The 21,999-nt window shown below is 34.1% G+C and overlaps 1 protein-coding gene and 1 long non-coding RNA gene across 3 annotated transcripts; both read left to right on the top strand.

Moving 5' to 3' along the window:
- Positions 1-2,763: 2,763 nt before the first annotated feature.
- Positions 2,764-21,586, top strand: LOC110373358 (sodium- and chloride-dependent neutral and basic amino acid transporter B(0+)). 2 transcript variants are annotated; one of them, XM_021330620.3, is made up of 11 exons: positions 2,764-2,944; positions 13,683-13,926; positions 15,734-15,876; positions 16,278-16,318; positions 17,124-17,216; positions 18,041-18,304; positions 18,774-18,981; positions 19,854-20,070; positions 20,405-20,661; positions 20,983-21,292; positions 21,410-21,586. In XM_021330620.3, exons 1-11 carry the CDS (start codon positions 2,861-2,863, stop codon positions 21,442-21,444), a joined length of 1,896 nt encoding a protein of 631 aa, XP_021186295.3. In that variant the 5' UTR covers positions 2,764-2,860; the 3' UTR covers positions 21,445-21,586. The 2 variants fall into 2 exon arrangements, with proteins under 2 accessions (XP_021186295.3, XP_021186294.3); XM_021330619.3 differs by having other exon boundaries at positions 20,983-21,586.
- On the top strand, positions 14,966-15,633 carry LOC135117721 (uncharacterized). Its single transcript, XR_010277077.1, has 2 exons — positions 14,966-15,055; positions 15,421-15,633. It is a non-coding gene; the product is annotated as an uncharacterized LOC135117721 (long non-coding RNA).
- Positions 21,587-21,999: the final 413 nt, after the last annotated feature.

Below are 21,999 nucleotides of genomic sequence, written 5' to 3'. Positions count from 1 at the left end.
ATCATCACAATAGTCATTTATTGACATTATTGTTTACATATTAAACCAAGAAAAAAATCAACATGCACATAAAAAACAGTTGGCCCTTTCCAAAGTGAATTTCTCTTTCACTTTATACATATGTTCTGTCATTGATATCATAAAATCTTATACCAAAATCTCTATTTTGATATAGCTACTTATACTTCAAGGCTTCATATAGGAACTTGGTCTTAAGTAACGGGCTCAAATGACCATGACGCTAAAATGCCTATAATAAATCTATGTTTTCCGTCATAATGCAACAGGAAATTGAGCCATAGCCCCGTCTTAATGTACTTAACTACGGCTACTACCTATCATAAAATGGCAAAGATGTTTTGACTCAGAGTGCAGACTACAGACTAAACAGTTGGCCAAAAGTTGACCCGACAGTTGTTAAAAAAACCGGCCAAGTGCGAGTCGGACTCGCGCTCGACGGGTTCCGTGCCATTATTTAAAATTAGCAAAAAATCACGTTTGTTGTATGGGAGCCCCCCAAAATATTTATGTTATTCTAGTTTTCAGTTTTTAGTTAAATTTCAACTCTCTATCATGGTTCATGAGACACAGCCTGGTGACAGACGGACGGGCGGACGGACGGACATAAAAATGAAAAGAGAATATTGGTTCCATTCAAAGTTTTAAGTCGGTCTGATACCGTCTAAATATGTACTTGATCTTTGTAATGTGCGTACTACCTCTTTCTATTCATCTTTATACCTACTGATTTATGAGCCCAAACAAACTATCGGCCGACCGAAAGTTTGTAGTGTACTCTTAAGGCAATAAAAAACTAAGAGAACGTTTCCGTAATAATCAGGAGAATTAACGTTCACGTTGGATAATACAAAATTCGTGCATAAGAAGCTAAAATAACATTAATTTTACATCTACTAACTTTGTTATTGACAAACAAATAATTCCGAAAAATTTTATTTTTATATAAATTATACCAGAATTCTATGATCCTTGATGATGCAGCTAACTGTTTTAACACACCAATAAATTGTATTTCCCGTGTATTGTATCTAGGTGTTAAAAAATCCTTGTTAAAAATTTACAATTTTACTTCAAAAATATATTTAATTGCTATAAAATAACTGTGTGTATGCAGATACATGAGGTCATCAGTAACTGTTATAATTAGAGAGGAGCATGACTAAAGATGATAGTACTAGTGTTTTCAAGGTTTTTTATGATCATCATCCTGTGGTAGTGTACCTAGTGTAATTTATATTTTTATCACACGACAAACTCTGTTTACATAGTCATATAAAATCGTTATCGTTTTCGTAATCGTTTATTTTAAATTGGCACACTTTTGGATCCCAGTATCCACTAACAAGTACCATATCTATACTTATCTATACTTTAAGATGGTTAATAAAGAAAAAACATTCTGTTAGTTTGTTTGTACCCTAGAGGCTCCGAAACTACTAAACCGTTTTAAAGAATATTTGAGTGTTGTTACACTCTTCCCGAGTAACGTAGGCTATATTTTATCCAGTTACGGGCAGCAGTTTTCAAGGGACGAGAGTGATACAAAAAAATGGATTATCTATAACACCCAAAAAGTTTATATTCTACGTGATATTTTTGAGATCATTGAACTTGTGTATGATTTAATTAGGTGTACTAATTATGCGGCCCACAAATTAATCAGGAACTCCTGAACTAATTTCAGTAATTAGCGGGAATAATATTGTGTCAAAAGCATTACTAGTATTATCAGAACAAAGCCGTTTCAGTGCCTAAATGGAGGTTTGTGCAAAAAATATGATATTTCACAAATTGTAAATTATTTTACTATTTTGCTTATAGGCTACCTGGCTACCTTTATTTATACAGTAAGCACAGACATACATACATTGAGTGAAAGTTCAATGGAAACGTTAATTAGTTTTCTTAATTTTTCAATCAATTTCGTTTTTTAAATTTAATAATTAATGAAAATAAAAGCAATTTACATAGATATTTACTTATTTACAATACATATAAAAACTATGCTAAAAAAAAATGAACTAAAAAGCGTCAAAAAATTCATCCCCATCGCTGTCGACTGGGAGCGTACCCAAGAGGCTGGCAGCGTTACCTCGTTGGTTTGCCATGCTGATCCGTATAGGTAATTGAACGAGCTGCATAAATTAATCAATATTTTTATTTAATAATTTCTTATACGGAAGTAGACCGAAAGTTTCTTACACTGCTAATTTAACGATATAAGACCCTTTCAAGATATAGTGATGTGCAGTGACCATATCGATGGTAATTGCTCCGTGTTTTTATTTTTACCAGTCCGAAGTTAATTTCCATAACTGAGTAGTGTTGTGCGCGGTGTACCGTGGCATGCTCTGACATGGCTAGTGATGGGAATTGTCGATAGCTTGGGGGACTATTTATTTTTGTAGTAAATAATACTTATTGTCAGTTTGTAACAATTTTATTGTTGCCACAACATTTAGTAAATACAAAAATATAAACTTATAAAATGCTTTGAAAGACATGTTATTCTAAAATATTTCATTCAATTTTTAATTTAAATAATTAATAAAATTCTAATACTATTTATGTAAAAATACAGTCTTTACACTTTAACAAAACACTAAGTCGCATAATTTTTACTATTAATATTGTACAATCATAACAAACCGTGACCCATTACAATTAACAACTCAATAAAAAGGAAACGTTACTCACAAAACACCTCGTCACTACAAAAATATTATCGATACCATTGCGCATCACTCGAGCGCACCTTCCGACTGAGTTCAGTGTTACGTGCAAGGCGCATGCGCGCGATCGTGTTCTAAATTCATTTAATAATTAAATTAATTTTTATATGGCAGTGGTGACCCGACCGTGTGGTGATTTCCATTGTGTTAGAGGCAAATCATGCATAGGACGGACTTCTAAATCTAGCTGGGTAATATCTCTTTTCATACATACATTTGACCTTGTTTGGTGTTTACGAAGTGACTTGTAAATTGTAATTGAAGACTCAGGTTTACGAGAAGTTGTAAAAAATTGTTTGCAAAAAAAGGTGTAAAATATTATTGAGTAGATCGTTTTTCTTTTAAAACCGTTTCTAGGACAAGGACTTTGTCGTAACGTAGAGAAGCCGATTATACGTTTCTGTTTGTATATAGTGATGTTAATTTGTATTTATAGCTGTCTATAGCGTTTGGTCATTGAATGAAAACTACTATGACATGATATTACAATAGTAGACTGTAAATTGTTACCTCGTAAATATTGCAAATAATAATTGGTCTCTGTTTCTGAATGAAATTTCTTTGACTTACCTTTTGAACATTTTTGACCCTCTAATTTGAAAATGTGAAAACATATTAAGTAGGTTTTAAAGTACATATGTCAATAAAATACACAACTAAGAGCATGTTTAACGATCTATCACCGTTTGCTCATTTTGCCTAGATATGCAGCAACCTGCAAGAATGTACATACTTATTTCGTGTTACCTAATAGCGATTTATTTGCGTAAAGTTATTTTTTATGTAACATCTTATGTAGGTAGTGCATGTTCTATCAAAATTTTTGGGTGACTTTTTTAGGAAGTTCCCTTCCTGCATGAATATTTTATCGATGTTAAATATCGATATTACTTCTACAATCTATTTATTTCACAGTTGATGAGAACAAGAAAAAAATGAATAATCTAGTATTAAATCTATCTATGACGTAGTTTAATATCCATTACAAAGGCACTGTTTATTCCTCAAGGAATGGAATTCCTTAGATTCTATGGAAAAGTAAGAATAAAAATAATATAAATATATTTGTAAGATCTTCATTCAAATACCATTACTGTGCCCTTCACACAGTCATATTAGTATAAGAACTTATATAAATTGGTTAGCATATTCTGCTGAACACACATTTACACAATATTTGTTGATATAAGTAGGTCTTTTTTTATCACTGGATGAAGTCTATATGTGTGTGTATCTGTCCTTATTTCCATGTTTTTCTGTTCTGTTGAATCTCAAAAACAATGATTGATGCTTTTTTTATAATAGTACTCCTAGACAATACATGTCTTGTTGACCTCTTGTGCATAAATATAGGCCGTCTTCCCGGGACGCGGGTGAAACAGCGAGAAAAAGCTAGCATAAGATAAACTGTCAAAAAATAGTTTTTTCTTAAAACAATTAAATTGCGTCTTTGTAAGTATTTTTGTTAACTTTGATAAATATTTCAATAAAAACTGTCGGAAAAACATAAACCTTCATTTTGAACAACTCCGTCCGTTGACAAAAACTGAATAGGTAGTACATAGATAAACTCAGGAGTGTACACTGATTCATACAAAGGCAAGTTCATGGGCACGTACACAAGTAGATAGGTATGGCTCACCCGCTTACGTGAGATAAAACATCTATTATATCTAAATAAATAAATATCGGGACATCTTTCATACATGGTCGGCTACTCCTATTCATCATCATCCTCCGAGCCTTTTCCCAATCATGTTGGGGTCGGCTTTCAGTCTAACCGGATTCAGCTGAGTACCAGTGCTTTACAAGAAGCGACTGCCTATCTGACCTCCTCAACCCAGTAACCCGGGCAACCCGATACCCTTTGGTTACACTGGTGTCAGACTTACTTTCTTCTGACTACCCGTAACGACTGCCAAGGATGTTCAATGACAGCCGGGACCTACAGTTTAACGTCGGCTACTCCTATTGTAAATTATATAGGTATTAGCTTGTGTTATGGAGGCTAACTCACGATGCCTTCGAATGAAAACCTGGTTAGTGAAAGAGTCAAATTAGCAGAAGGAAGATAAGCACAGAATGTTCTTTGCGATAAAATCCTCCTAGAGACGCAATAAAAAAATAAAAATAAAAACTTTTTCAGAGGTTAAGGACGAGGGTATGTAGGTACTTATTTATGTAATATAGGTAACTAACTTAACTCGTAATACAATAGAAACACAATAATATACTTAACACATCTTGTAAAGGATGTCTCATGTTTTTGTTCTCACAATTCCGGATTCCCCAAGGTCCGTATTTTCTTACCACCACGGCCAAGGTGAGGTAAGACGATTACATTTTCATTCTAACTCCATCAAAAATTCATTATATGAGTTATTTTTTAGATGAACGAAGTAGCTTCTTGCTTAATTTTGACCTTGCGGTTAGGTTAATGAGATTTCAGTACAAAAACGTGTGTAAAATTGCGAAATCAACAATTAGATATATAATAATTTTATTACTTAAAAGTCGTGGTGGTAAACAGCTCTAGTTGTAACAATATAATAGTATTTAATGCCAATAAGAAGGTACATAGACAATCCAAACAAAAATGAATCCCTTCATGGCAATGGAATTATAACATACTAGCTTCCGCTCGCGGCTTCGCCTGCGTGGTGAGTTGATAAAAAGTAGCCTATGTGTTAATCCAGAGTATCACCTATCTACATACCAAACAATCAAATCGTTCCAGCCGTTTTTGCGTGAAAGAATAACAAACATACATCCATACATTCTCACAAACTTTCACATTTATAATATTTTATTTTTTATTCATCCTGTTAGGATAATTTAATCTATGTTATTTCTTTTGTCATACGAAATTCTAGAAGATGTTTTAGTTCTATTTTTATTTTTCTATAATGCCAGACATAAAGCTAGTTATTACAGCATACCGTGTGAATTTACACCTATTGTTTATTTCTTTCATGATTTATCAAAGTCATGGTCATCTCAAATCTACCTGTACATAAAATGTAATTGTTCGCATGGTTTTATTTTTATAGCTAATTAGTTATTAATTAGCAGTTGGTTAATAATATGAAAAATAATTCATTTACAATTCTACAATACATATAACTCATTTCAATCAAAATAAGTCATTTATTTACAGTCTTGGATAATAAATAAATATATGTCTGTAACTATAATAATGTAAATATTTTAATTAAATAAAGCAAGTTCCACTAAAAAAAAAAGTTCAAGAGAACAAGGAAAAATAGAATAATCTAGTATTCTATATATTTATATCGCAGTAGGTATAATATCTATTATAAAGGCACTGCTTACTCTTCAAGGCATGGAATTCCTTAGATTCTATAGGAAAGTTAGAATAAAAATAAAATAAATCTATTTATAAGATCTTCATTCAAGTAGGTAACATTCTAACCTAACATAATAACCAGTTAGTTAATAATATTAAAAATATTGAATTTACAATTCTAAAATACATTTTATCAAAATAACTCATTTCAACTCAACAAAGTCGTTTATTTATTTTTCTATGTAAACGGCAATATGAAAAAGTTTCATCAATGTTATATATCAAGTTCCTATGGGATTCGTATATTTCCGGGATGAAAAATAACACACAACACTCCAGGGTAATTTTGTATTTCCAAAATACACATTTTTTCAATTGCAATGCAAGCTCTGGAGATTATTTCCTACGTGCTTATAATGAATTACATGTTTATCATATACTAGCTGTGTCTTGGGGTTTCACCCACGTCCCAGTGGAACTACTTCCCTTAAAAGATAAAGGAATACCTTTATCTTTTAAGGGAAGCTTATCGACCGATTACCGAAACGCCATTCAATTTTGAAGACTTTTTATAATTTTTTCTTTGTTACACTTGCATTTTAACATCGTCAAAAACACTTAAACTTATTTAGGTTAGACAGTCAAGCTTTCTCATTGGTGATTGGTATCCAGAGATCGTCTTAAACATGACTTACTTTGCCTCTTTCTACTCGTAATATTACAACTTATAGAAAAAGTAGATATAAAATTAGCAGATTGTAGATATTAGTTTTTGCATAGAACCCTACTACGGTTTATTCCACTCAAAAAAAGTGCCCTCAGACTACCTGGGTGCGTATCACCTGGGTGATCAGAACATAATAAGCCGTTACTGCTCCTGATTGTCAGTCAGAACTAACATCTTGACATTCTTTCCAAGACATGGCTGACTCACGACCGACCAGTCATTTGTCAGAGCAATCGTGGTAAGCGCAACTCAATCGCGATCAAGTCCAAACAATATCGAACGGTGTCCATTACCTACTATCTTCAATCAAAGGTCAAAATCGCCAATAACTGGACTACAATGACGTCACGCCAGTACTTATATGTATATACCCAGTGGTGCCCAGCAGGGCCAAGGCCTGCCGGGGCTGCGGGATTGTTCGAAAAAGTTACCGCGGCCCTGGTACATAAAAGGTCTTCGACGGAACATGACGGTTTTTAGTCAGTAAGAGTCCGACACTCCCTCACCGCTGCTAGCCCACAGCGGGAGGGGTCATTTGATGATTTTTGACGTCGCTCTACTATATAAACTTACATAAGAAAATGTGCGTGAAAACATTATAGCAGAAAGCAGTAAATCATCGACGGTCTATACTTACTAATGAGTGATTGTCGAATGAATCGCGTGCGCAGTCTTTTCACTCTCTAACCATTAGAGCATTACTTTTTATTTCCTAACTATTCCAAATGACTAAGTAATGCACGTAATTAATGTTAGGAAAATAACTGTTAATGTGATATAATGTAAAGATATAATTTATCTTGGGATGTGTTGTTTGATTACCTTAATGGTCTTCAGGTAAGGTATGTTTTTTTCTTAAATATTCAATATACCTGCCAGCGGTTTCACCCGTATCCTATGTGTCCGATTTGTTCCTCATTTTTCGATGTGTTGGAGACCAACTTATGCCCATCTAGACCTCGTTCTTTTTCTTCCGTACCCTGGCCTGGACAACCAGATTTCCTAGTAGAAGTTAGTGTATACTTATATTGCAGTATTAAGTACAGTAGGTACTTTTGAATACATATTGCATAGCTTGTGTAATTATTATTTTTATAACTATGATGTTATACCTAATTATTGCACCTGACGTTCATTAATATCATCATTAGTTGAAGAATCTATAGGTATGTGAGGTAATTACTAGGTAGATAGGTATTTTTTGTAAAAAAATAAGTTGTCATGGAAAAATTGCAGTCATACTACATTCATTGTAAGCAAGCACAAAGTATATATGTACTGGCGTCAATATAAATATCCGCTTTGACTTAAACTACATATCCATGTAAGAAATTGAAAGTTCTCAAAAATTTTGTCGAGTCACGTATATTTGTGTTTCATAAGAATTTGTATTAAGTAATAGCATACAGTATTAATATATTTCATCATCATAAAAATAGTCTCAATATTATAGTCACTATAGTTTAGTACAATATACTTGCAAAATCCAGCAATTTCACACTTTTAACAAAACTTTACTTCTCAAAACCGACAATCCTACAAAGCGCCTACAATCTGAGAATGTGAAAACACTATGAAAACTTAAAACATTGTCAATTCAAAGAATGTATTGTTTAGTAGCATAGCAACGGATATTTTTGTTTACATACCTCTTACTTTTGTGTCGTATTCTTCAGTTGTGAATGACAACAATGAAAACGCGAAGTGTGAACGACTTCTGTGTATAACGCATAATGATTTACCCTGAAGCTACTGAAGGAACTTAGTTCCACTTACGAACCTAGCCTTTTTCAAACTGCGCTGGGGTCGGCTTTCAGTGTAACAGTATGCAAGAGTACTTACCAGTATATGGCTACTGCCTATCTGACCTCCTCAACTGAGTTATCTGGGAAACCGTAGAAAACTCTTTGATAAAATTTGTTGATAGTTTCTGGCTTCTGACTGAGCATAACGAATGCCAAAGATGCTTAAATGACATCATCACCTATTTATTAGAACTATCTTCCGAAACACGGTAGAACTCGTTACGACAAGATCACCCATCCTCCGACCGACATTGCGAAGTGTTGCTTGACCTTATGATCTATTGGCTCGTGTAGCTATTACTATTATTTATATTTTAATTTATTTCTTTGTGCTAATTGACATATACATATTTACCAGTATGTTAACGTATTTTTAATGTGATATGATGAGATACGCAAGTTATAAATTAGTCACATATGAATTAATGTTTTGACTTACACTACATATAAGCTCAAAGTATACATCATAATTATTATAGTAATTCAGTATGAAAATATTGTTATAGTAGACGACTTAGTATTAACAATAATGTTTTGGTTTAATGGCATACTTAACTGTAGTACTAGCACATAGCTCAAGTAGTGTAATAACATTCAACAATGATCATTTATATGTCTACTGTTATCTGCACATATGTAATTGTGATAATGAAAATTGTATGCATTTTTTTCTTTATAATAGGTATTTCATTATTCCTTGACTTGACTGCCTCGTTGGTCTAGTGGTCGCGCGGCTGCTGTGCTTGAGGTCTTGGGTTCGATTCCCGGGTCGGGCCGAAATAGCTTTGTGGGTTTTCTTAAAACTTTCACGAAGCAGCCCGTAGTCTGGAACTTGGTGATTGATTCACCCGTGCATCGGAGAGCACGTAAATGTCGGTCCTGCGCCTGATCTCTTTCCGGTCGTGTCGGATTGCCGTCCCATCGGGTTATGAGAGTGAAGGAATCTCTTGCCCTATAATTTATGTCCTGCGCAGCTGGCTGATCTCCTTAAATGAGAACACCCGCCGTGGCCGTCTCGCGGTTTCACCCGCGTGGAACCTCTGCCCTTAATCGGTTAAAATATTACCTATATAACTCGGGAACAGAGTAGCTAACCATCAGTGAAAGACTTTTTCAAATTGGGTCAGTAGTTTCGGAGCCTTTATGGTACATATGTACGTGCAAGAAAAAAAACCCCTTTAAATACTATTATCAAAGTATAGATTATTATAAAAATATACCGATATTTTTTTATTACTTAAGAAATCACGATATATGAGCGTGTCTCACTCACATGTTGGCGTTTCTATCTTCTAATTTAAATAAATACGATGCTGTAATTACTATAAGCTATATAGCTAATGAAATAAGTAATAATAATCAGTGGTTATTACAGAACAATAAATAATGCTGGTTGTCAGCTTGAAAGCAAATGGAACAATCTACATATTTGTTATAAAAGGCATATTTACAGCATTCTTACATGAATGAACCTGCTATTCTAAGAATTGTGTCTATGGAGTTTCTTGTCGGTTCTTCTCCATGACACCCATTCTTTGGAACCGCGCAACTAGCCTGACATTTTTCTTTTCTATTCTCAAGCACCTGTAATAGATCTTTGTGAAATAAAAAAACCTTTGACTTTGATTCAACTAGAACTATATAAAAAAGAAACTATGTTAGATAGCCCATTTCTTGAGGAAGATTTTGGCCTAATTGTTATCCGGGTACGCAGACTAATTTCCACGGGACGCGGGTGGAACCGCTGCCGATAACTAGTTATGGAATAAACCACGAACATACCGCGAATCACTTTTATAAAACACTCGACTTACATTCCAAGTTGGTAATAAAAGAAAAACAAAAGAACTGCTACATAGTACTTCGAACAAAAACAAAATAAATTGTTACGTCAGTATAGTTCCGACGATTTACACTGTTTTTCAAACATAGAAAGGTATCCGACGTATCTACGTACTATAAATCAGTGGTTAACGGAAATGTTAATTATCGGGAGCAATTATGTACTTTATTGTTATGTAATAAGAATTGAAGTTCAATGACTCTTGACCGCGAATGCGAACGCAGTGTGCAGTTTTTGATCAAGTTCTAAGATTTTTTTGTGATATTTTTATGAATAAGTTTTGATCTTCATGGTTTGATTACATTTATCAATGAGGGAAAAACATGAATGTCACATAATTTCACCAATTTTCAACAAATGAGGAGATTTGCAGTCTAGTGTTGGCTATTATTAAATGGTTTCTAAAGTTTAGCTTGAAATGGTAACATTTTTACTATAGGTACATGGGGTGCTTATTCTGCAATTGCTAAGATACTTTTTTAGGGTTCCGTAGCCAAAATGGCAAAAACGGAACCCTTATAGTTTCGTCATGTCCGTCTGTCCGTCTGTCCGTCTGTCCGTCTGTCACAGCCGATTTACTCGGAAACTATAAGTACTACAGTGATGAAATTTGATGGGAATATGTGTTGTATGAACCGCTACAAAAATATGACACTAAATAGTAAAAAAAAGAATTGGGGGTGGGGCCCCCCATACATGTAACTGAGGGATGAAATTTTTTTTTTCGATGTACATACCCGTGTGGGGTATCAATGGAAAGGTCTTTTAAAATGATATAAAGTTTTCTAAAAAACATTTTTCTTAAAGTGAACGGTTTTTGAGATATCAGCTCTCAAAGTCGTAAAAAGTATGTCCCCCCCCCCTCTATTTTTATAACTACGGGGTATAAAATTCTAAAAAAAATAGAGGTGATGCATGCTAATTAACTCTTTCAACGATTTTTGGTTTGATCAAAGTATCTCTTATAGTTTTTGAGATAGGTTGATTTAACTGTAATTTACGGAACCCTTCGTGCACGAGTCCGACTCGCACTTGGCCGGTTTTTCTTACTTATCATGCAGCAGAAACTAACCTAAACTACCAACTTAGTTAAAATATTTTTATTGATAACAAGCTTTGGCCCGCGGCTTCGCTCCCGTCAACTGACTTCTCTACTTTACCCTATTTTTTTTTCATAAGAACCTTCTCCTGACAATAACAAACACAACAAAAAAAGAATTAGCCAAATTGGTCCAGGCGTTGTTGAGTTATGCGCTTACCAACACATTTTGCGATTCATTTTTATATTATAGATAATATGTCTGTATGTTTTTTTTAATCCGTTGGTAAACGGCAGGATGTTGTTACCTATTACACAAAACATTCTTATGCACTTATTTAAAATATGAAACGTAGCTTTTTATATAAAATTGCGCAGAATTGCTTTATTTTTAAACATTTCTTCACTTTAGTCGGTTTATTATTTCTAGAATGCACAATTTACCTTCAATAAAATATGCATTGTTAACATTTTATTATAATTTAGTAAATTCATTCGTTAATTTTAATATAAGTACCTTAGGTATGTAATGTTATGTTTACCTCATATATTTTTGTGTTATCATCTCCTAAATATTTTCAGTTAGTCTGTTTAGATACTATTTCTGACTGACCCGATATTTCTGAAACTGGAAGCCGACCGAACAAAATAGTTGGGAAAAGGCTCGGGAGATGATGACATTTAAATATTTCTAGTAAAACAATCCTGTTTATAGTTTTATTTTTCTTTTTTATTGGTTACTTTAATTCTAATCAGAGACAAAGTAATCAAAATTAGGCCATTTTATTCTAGACTCCCAGACCAAACATCTATTAAAAAATCGGCAATCTTCTGTCACCCAAACTGCTTACATAACCCGTGCCTACGCGATCACGTAATCGATCACCTGTCATCGGAACTATGACGAAACGAGAGACTCATTACAGTGTAACAGACCAATTGACAGATGAACCAGTGGACTGAAGAACCGGGTTTGTGGCGCAATTGTTTTGCTGGAGAAATAAGGTTCTTTAAGTTCTTCTTTTTGTGGTAAACGTCAGACTGACGAAAGTTAAGTAATGTAAATTTGAAGGTTGATAAATGTCCGATTTGGTTAACACACTGTCCGGAATTGGTTACCTGTGACTTTGTACTGACTAACATGTATAAACAAAACCCTTTATGAGTGCTTAAGACATATACGCCTCGGCAAACGTAGTGTAGGACGTCCTCAGGCACAGTGGAGTGATGACTTGCGCAAGACGGCTGGCAGGAGCTGGATGCGAGAAGCCGAAAATAGATCTCAGTGGCGTGCACTTGGAGAGGCCTATGTCCAGCAGTGGACTGCGATAGGCTGATGATGATGATGATGATGAAGACATATACTTTATGGCCAACTTTAGAGAGGTAAAGTAATTTGGTGAGAACTACACTGAAGGTATTGAAGTCGCCATGATGTGGCTGTTGTCTAGAATACAGTTTAGGTATCAAAATATGCATAAAAATTAAGGGTAAACTTAGTCCCTACCCCACATATTCAGCATCGCGACTCTTTTTTTCCCTCTAACATTAAACAGATAAAAAAAATAAACGGATATTCTTTGAAACCACAAAGAAATAGAAGCAAAAGAACCCTGTAAAAGTACAACGTACCTGAGTGCCCATTATAATGGCATTTGACTAATTAGAAAGATATGCCTGCTAGAGATGTCAAAGAGATTGGTTTTGCTCTAATTAGCACGCGCTACTGAGGAAGTTCAATTGTTATCACAATGTTAAGAACTTGACATTAATATGATATTTACACATAAGAAATACATCATTTTATTTAGTTGTAATACATGATTTTTATTTGTCCATAAATAGCATTTATTTATCATTTTTTTCGACGGAAAAGTGCTATTTGGCCCACCAAGTTATTATGTTGAAAAGTATCTATGTTCTATATATACATACATTTAAATTAAATAAAGGCATCCGCTACATAAAAATATCTTCGTAGCTGATCAACTAAAACTACTAAAGCCCGAGTTCTACTGAGAAAATAATCATCAGTTTTCTTAACAATGACTGTTTGAATGTGAAAATTCATAGTTGCCACTTTTTTTAAGACAACTAAACTTGGGATTAAGAAACATCCCAGCAAACCAAAACAACTTAATTAAAGCTAATTATCAATATTTATCCACATTACTACAAAATAAAAAACCTATCCTTTTCTCCTTACAGAACCTCAAAGCAGTATGCGACTTCATAAAAACACAGCTATGCACCATAGCAATATCTCTGACGCTGTTCAACTCAGTCCGACTGCCGAAAGAGGCGTTTAGACATGGAGCAGTTCCATACCTGGTGGTCTACTCCTCCTGGCTGCTGGTTGCTGGGTTGCCGACCACGTTACTGCAGCTGGCTATGGGGCAGTTGAGTCAGCAGGATTCAGTGGGAGTTTGGAGGGCTGTGCCTATATTAAGAGGTAAGAATTAAGGTCTTGATAATAATTTGGTTCTCTTAGGAAAGTAGATATTATGGTCCTCAATTGCTATTGCATATGTGGTTTTTGTCAATTAATTGAAGATCATTGAGGGAAAATGTGAAATCAAATATTATTATAACAGTTGTGTGTGTAAGTTTGTTACCTGTTCACGTTTAAAATGCTGGTCGAATTTTGACGAAACTTGGCAAATGTAGATTACAATTCAGAGTAACATAGAGGTTACTTATTTATTTGCGTGCGATAATAATTCCCTCAAGAAGTTAGTGAAACAGCTGGCGGAAACTAGTGTTGTCATAAAATAAGAAAAAAAACAATGTACATATCTGTGTAAGGGTACACAAAAATATCAAAACATTTAGGTGAGATGCAGAACAGTAATCAAATTACATTATTCTGTATTCGCGAGGCACTAGAATATTTAGATAGGCAACCTAGTCTAAAGTACATAAAGTATGCAAACCTAAGTATCATGTTATGCCAACAAATAGATAAACTCAGAGACCGCGTTGTGTTCGCTTCTGAATCCGATTACACTGTTGACGTGTGTAATGCAGTATTTTTTATGTAATTAACTTAGCACTTGTCATATTGTTGGTCCTTTTGTCCGCATCCTAGTACTTTTTTAAAATCTTTGTGCAATTTTCTAATATAGGTTGAAGTTCCGAATATTTCGTTAGTATAATTAAATGATATTTTTTTACCAATTTCCCAAAAAAGAATAGGTTTTGTAATACATATAATTTACATAATTAACATGTATTGTTTGAGCGTTTGTTATCTTTGAGAAATTATCTAATACATATAGGATTAACTGTTATGAATATTTCATTAATTTTATAACCTACCTTCCAAAAAGCGGAGGTTTCAACAGCTTTGTGTAATAACAGTTTTTTTAACTGAATCTTATTTTAAAATCTTTCAAACAATTTTTATCGCCCGCCATCCATTTGAACTATGTTTGCAACAAATCACGCGCAACTCAAACAAATAGCTACCGCGTATAATAAATCAAAATTAATTCTCACTTATAATACCACAAGAGCTTCAAAATTATCGGGTATTTTCCGATAGGTTCGTTGCAAACAAATGAAGGAGTCAAGTTTTTCAGGTTAAAAAGTAACGAGCGCGAAGCGCGAGTGATTTCCTGAAAACTTGACGACTTTATTTGTTGCAGGAACCTGAGGAAATGCCAGATAATTTTGAAGCTCGTGTGGTATTCGGGGGATTATTTTTCCGTCCCAAATGTCGGCCACAACCTGTCAGTTTGACGTAGCAACGACCAGAGAAAATATTCAAAAAAAATTATCAGTATAATACCATGTAGGTTGTACCACGTGACGTCGAATGGTGCAATTCTATTGGTCGATATTTGGGTCGGAAAAATAATCACTTATAATACCACAAGAGCTTCAAAATTATCGGGTATTTCCCGATAGGTTCGTTGCAAACAAATGAAGGAGTCAAGATTTTCAGGTTAAAAAATAACGAGCGCGAAGCGCGAGTGATTTTTCCTGAAAAACTTGACGACTTTATTTGTTTGCAGGGAACCTTGAGGGAAATGCCAGATAATTTTGAAGCTCGTGTGGTATTCGGGGGATTATTTTTCCGTCCCAAATGTCGGCCACAACCTGTCAGTTTGACGTAGCAACGACCAGAGAAAATATTCAAAAAAAATTATCAGTATAATACCATGTAGGTTGTACCACGTGACGTCGAATGGTGCAATTCTATTGGTCGATATTTGGGTCGGAAAAATAATCTTCATAAATCCTTTTGTTTTTTCCAGGTGTCGGCCATTTAAAAGTGATGACGTCATACGTTTGCTGTGTATACTACATGATGTATGTCGCGTTGTCGTCTGCTTATCTCGTTTGGATAGGCAAGGGGTCTTTTCCTTTGAAAGATTGCACTAAACTGCATATAACGCCGGTAAGCCGCTTTGTACTGTAAAATGTTTTGTAAAAGACTATTTTAATAAGCGGAAAGCTAAATGTTTTGTGGAAACAGGCTTACGTTTGAGAGGTTTTTGAGGTAAACATTTCGTTGAGACTCCAAATGTATGCATGCATTGTTTTGCATTTAGGATATTGAAAGATACTCAACTTGTTGATAATACTTGGTTTAAGTTATAAGAATCTTCAACAATTATAATAGTCCACTGAGCCTTCAAGTATGAATATAAATTTATTTTGTTATACAATACAATGATGACGAAAAAAGTCCATGTATTTTTGAAATATAAAATAAGATTAAAAATGCAGCATGTCAGATAAAGCAATTATGATACAATTTTATATTTTATTAAAGCCAATTTTTGTTTTACCTTTCAGCACGGATATGAAAATAAAATGAATGCAACCGAGTGTTTCAAGTAAGTTAAGTATATAATATTTATACTCCTATGATAAAGAGGTAGCATTTTTATTGATTTGTACCCTAATGCTCCAGAACTACTGAACCCATTTGAACAAATCTCTCATTGTTGGGTAGTTAGACTATCACCGAATAACAGGTTGAATTTTTACATATGTTAGTAGTTTTCACGGGACGAGGATGAAACCGAGGGAAAACAGCTTGTAATACATAAAATAAAAGATAGTAAAACTAGTCACTTATCTATTCGTACTTGTTTTCAACTTTTATTTCAATTTTATAGTGAACAATAGGAACACCACTGTCTGTACGAAGTAGGTACTTTATTTTCGATTTTTGTAGTCTAAATAACAAAACCAGTTTTTTATCGAAAACCTGTATAGAGTATCTTTTAAAGACTATTTTGATAATACTACTAACTTTCGCTTTTGAAAACCGCTTTCAATAATAATTTGTGTTATCATCACTGTTCAAATTAAATGGATATTACTACTGGTAGAATTAATGAAATAAGTACTACAATTTTAATGAAGAAGGAAAAAACTGAATACTCAGCAGAAAAATAATTTTCCGACTGCTGGTTTAATGTCCAGAAAAATATCGCTTAGTTCTAGAAAGAAAAGTGGTCCTATGAAGCCAAAAAAATGTTTTAATTGAAAAAAGTAATTTGCCATTTTCTTGGAGTATTAGAAATAGTTTTTCATGCAACCTAAATAGTTACTACCCAATTTTGGTTTCTAGAACTTGCTGAAATACCACATAACTATAAACATAATCCTAACAGATATTATTAAAACTTTCAGCTCAACATTTTTGGCGCCTTTCACTGAATATCCTCAATATCTTGGCATAATGGCGATTTTAATATTTCTTCTATGGTTCTTCGTGCCCATTCTGTAAGTAATAATACTCTTATTACAAGCCATATTTTCTTCTTCATCTGTTATAGGCCGTTTAAAGAAATATATTTCAGCCTAAAGTGAAAAGTTTGTAAAGAAAAGCGAATTTTGTTAAGAATAAATTGGCTAAAAAAGTTATACATAAAGTCGTGCTAGTTACACTACTTAGGTATATCTCAAGATTGGCTGAACCGCTGAAAGTTAGAGGGGAGATCCCGGGAATAGGATCTAGGATAGTTTTTATCACCGTCCGGCTAATTGAAGCAGTTATTTCAAGAGGTGGGTATAACCGCGGGCGGAAGCTACTTATTCATGAGTCACTATTACACAATTAATTTAATATTTATATTAAGCGTCTACAAACAGTTTTAAATTGGACTAAATTAAGTGTCGACATACTAAAATGTAGTTCATATGTTTCAGTGACAAACATTGCGTATAACAAACGATTCAATTAACACTATCCATGTAATTTACGTAAAAACACTGTGATCTAAAAACTAAAATATTCAGTCAAAATGGAAGTGTTTTTCAGTAAATAGGACACACTTTCCGCCTGTCGATTGATTGTTTGATATCAAATGCTTTTAACAAACATTAATAGATTCAGAGCTTAAAACTAAAATCTATTTGATGGATAGTACAGTTCAATTTATTTAATCTTTTTTATATTTTAAATACAGAAAAAAATACACTACTATACATATCTTTTTTAACTATATAACAATGACACAGAGGTTTTAATATTTAACTAAACTTTTTGGTCCTTCAATCCGATTTTGTTTCTTTAAAATGATAGCAACATGTCTTCTCATTTCCAGATTATACCGCCTCTACAAAACGCTAAAATCAACACTGGCCATTATAGCAATAATAATAATAGTCATTGCCGTACTGCTGTCCTTATTTCTTGGCAAGACCACAGTTCTTGATTCAATGTTCGAGTCTTGCGTGCAATGGACTTCACTATATCAGCCTTACATTTGGCACAGTTCGCTGGTACAAGCGTTAATGTCCACTCAAGTTGTTAGCGGTTACTTGACCAGCTCTGGCGGATCAGTTTACAGACATTCTGATGTTCGGTGGTAAGATTTGTTTACTTGTATGTATTTGTTACTGCAGTGCGAATGTGGGTCAGTTATGTAAGTGATTATGATATACTGTTTTTCCGGATGGGTGACATGTATTGAGTGACATGTAGTCACAAATATTGCTAGCGAAAAACGTACTTAGTCCTGATAAATGCCTCAATTTGACGGCTCACATGGCTTAGTGCTCGTCGCACCAATTTATGTAGTATGACATATATATTTTTGTAGCTATATGTTAAAGCCATATGCGATTGAATAATATGTACAAGCATCATGATACTAACGATTTTCCTATCCAGTATTCTTTTTATAAAACTTAATCTCAATAAGTACTGGCCCGATTTGAAAAAATATTTCATCATAATTATATGGCCTATTTATGACGGAAGACTACGGGATGAGGAATATATAAAAATGAAAATTAACTACTATACTATTAAATCTGATATGCAATATATTTCAGGACTTCAGCACTAGTTATAATGACGAGCATATTCTCTGGCTGGCTCTGGGTGTTACTCTGGGAGTCCATTGGCGGTAATGGCAGAAAAGATACCAGTTTCATATCAATTCTAGTCTTAATATACCAATCTTCTGTGTCTGAAAGAAGGAATAAGGAGTGGCCTCTGCTTGCATTTGGAGTCGTGTTTTTCTCTGGTATTATAAGTGTGGTATGTATTTCTTTTGATATTAACAATTAGCTGCATTACTGTCATGTTTCAATAAAATACACACAAATACGCCCCACATACACGTTTCTTTATAATATTAGTGTGATTGATGACAGACAAAAACGTTTATATAAAACTAGTTTAAAGACTTTTTTCGGAGATTAGAATCATGTTAGAAAGAGAATTAGTATTTTTAAGAGTGTGTAGTTTTACCAGCATCTTGAAAACCTTTACTATTGTATCTTTTCTTGATAAAGTAACATTGAAGATCTACTATGTACTATGATGGCATTAATACAAGCATAATAAACTACCATTTTCTATATAATATGAGCATAATAAAAAGTGATGTTTTATCTCTAGAATAGATAAAAGTTATACAAAGACTGCGGTAGCTGTAATTTGGCTTAAATTATTAATATCAACAGTCTAATCCAAACTCGTGGTCATAACTTTAACATAATAAGCGAGTACTTTACAAGAATATTTAACTTTAGAATAGATATTAATTCTAATTTGTAATTTTCAAAGTTTTTTATCTTTTACACCAGTATGTAAATTGGTTACATTGTAATTAAAAGTTGCAAAAGTGTGTTTTGACCTAGACAAAAGAGTTAGTATTGTTTTATACCATAGAGTAAACAACTTTTTGTTTCTACAAATGTAATGTTTATTTTATAAAGAAACGCGGTTAGGAAACTTACTTGCACCAATTATGCCATTATTTTGTAATTGTTTAATTAAAACCCTCGTTAAACATCTCAATTCAACTAATCAAAGAACTTTGAACCTTAAGTCAAAACAGTTAGAGTTAATATTTCATTACCAAAAAGACCAGATCAAGCGTACAAAAGGACCATTTTTCATTCCAGCTGATACTCCTATACCCAGTATACGACAGACTCCAAAGATTAACAGGAGACAACTGGCGTATCTTCGCCTGTGCAGCATCAGCTGTGGGCACAGCCCTCACGGTTGCTGTACTGGCTCGAGGGTTGGAAGTAGCCACTATGTTAGATGAGCTGATAGTACCAATGCTAGCGGTGTTCACTTCCGCAGTTGAGGTTGTTGGATTTGTGTTTATTTATGGTGAGTACTGCAGTTAAGGGTTAATATAATAGTCTAGTTATAAATAAAGTTTTAAACGAAAGTTACTTAAATCCTCTGCATCCAATGCTGTATCAGAAAAATCACTCAAAAGTTACATAACTACCGCTTAAGGGATATCCAGATCTTTAACATTCTTAGCCAATTAGTAATCATATACTTCGTGGTCCATATAAGTATACAGAATAGTACAAAACCACACCACAAAAAATCGCGAGGTTCGTATCATCTTTTGGACCAACTTGTGCATACAAGAATTCATGTCCATGCCATGACAACCAAATCAAGACTTTAACACAAGCTTCACATATTCCAGGTTGGTCGTACCTCACAGTGGACATCGAATTCCTCACCGGGGTAAAACTCCCGTACTTCTGGATAGCCACCTGGTGGTTGACCCCGGTCCTCTTCATAGGAGTATCAGGGTGGTGGCTAAGGGCCCTACTCCGGGTATCCTGGGGCAACGGGTTGACGCTGTGGCCTTTGTTGGCAGTCTTTGGGGTCATATTGGTGATAATGGTCATGTTGGCAGCCGTAGCTGTGGCTAAGGAAGAACAGTTTAATTTAGTTACTGTGAGTATGGTTACTGACTTAGCAAATATTTTTTGTGATAGGTAAACTGGGTAAATGGGTTGAGAAGGTCAGATAGACAGTCGCTCCATGTAAAATACTGGTACTTAGCTATATACGGAAAGACTGGAAGACGACTTCAATATAGTTGGAAAAAGGCCAGACAGATGATATTGAAAGTATGAAAATCATGCATAATGCATATCATATTTATGTTTGTTAATGCCTTATAGACAATCAAGTACAAGACATTCCTGGCCCTTTGTATTCAAGAGAAAATACTGAAGACAATAAATAAAGAGAAATTGTTTCATTCTATTTCAGAAAATATCATCAGCATTCCGCCCATCCCGGTTATGGGGTCCCGAAGAACCCATGGCGAGATACGTATGGATGTCACAACGATATATCAACGAAACTCTAAGCACTGAAAACGATACTAGCTCCGAACAAAACAACTACTCAACTATCATGTATAACAAAGAAATGGACAAAAAATACCAAGATGAACTCTTCAGAAACGATCTATACCAAAGGACCTATAATATTTACAACAAAAACGATATTATGAACCAAGAAAATAGCACTTATGGAGGAATAAGATCAATATATGGAACCCATTCAATACCTAGAGGTAAGAAAAAGAGTACAGATGAAAAATATCGAGCACCAAATATTTGTATTGCCAAAGGTAATTTAGGAGGCCCAATAGAATGTAGCTGTAATAGACATTTTACACTTAACGTTCCAGATTTGAGGAATAATGAAGTAACTACAAGTCTTTGAATACGTACAACGAAAGTAACCTAGTCGAATTATTTATTTAAAATTATGAACACTTGAACAAATATTTGTATGGGTAGGTTGTGATGGCAGCCGTTATATGACTAACACTTGAAGTGATGTTGAAATAAAAATATGAAATCTTTGTTGTTTTTATCTTTTATTGACCTGCTTTCTTCAAAGTCACATTAATATACCTAATAAGAATAGTATGCTATGACTTCACCTCCCTGAAAAGTAAGGAGGCTAGAACTTACACGGTCTCTTCAAAGCAAGAAGAGGAAATGACATTACCAAGGACCACAATACAACCTGTCTGCAAAGACAATAAATTCAAATTAAGAACCTACAAAAAAGTATCAAACACTTTTGAAATAAGAACACAAATTCAAATAAACATAACGTCTAAATGTAGAACGTTTTCATTGTTCCTATTTTGAAAAGGACCAGTAGGATGTAACTGACAAAAGAAACTTTTTTTTTTGGCTAAGAAAAAAGGGAATGATAATCGTTCACACAGTCAGAGACGGGTATGGGGGGAAAATGAGAAATGGACGA

The sequence above is a fragment of the Helicoverpa armigera genome, chromosome 13 (genome assembly GCF_030705265.1).
Source record: "Helicoverpa armigera isolate CAAS_96S chromosome 13, ASM3070526v1, whole genome shotgun sequence".
Lineage (NCBI taxonomy): Eukaryota > Metazoa > Arthropoda > Insecta > Lepidoptera > Noctuidae > Helicoverpa > Helicoverpa armigera.
The sequence above is the reverse complement of the archived record's forward strand: the minus strand, read 5'-3'. Positions and strand labels throughout refer to the sequence as shown.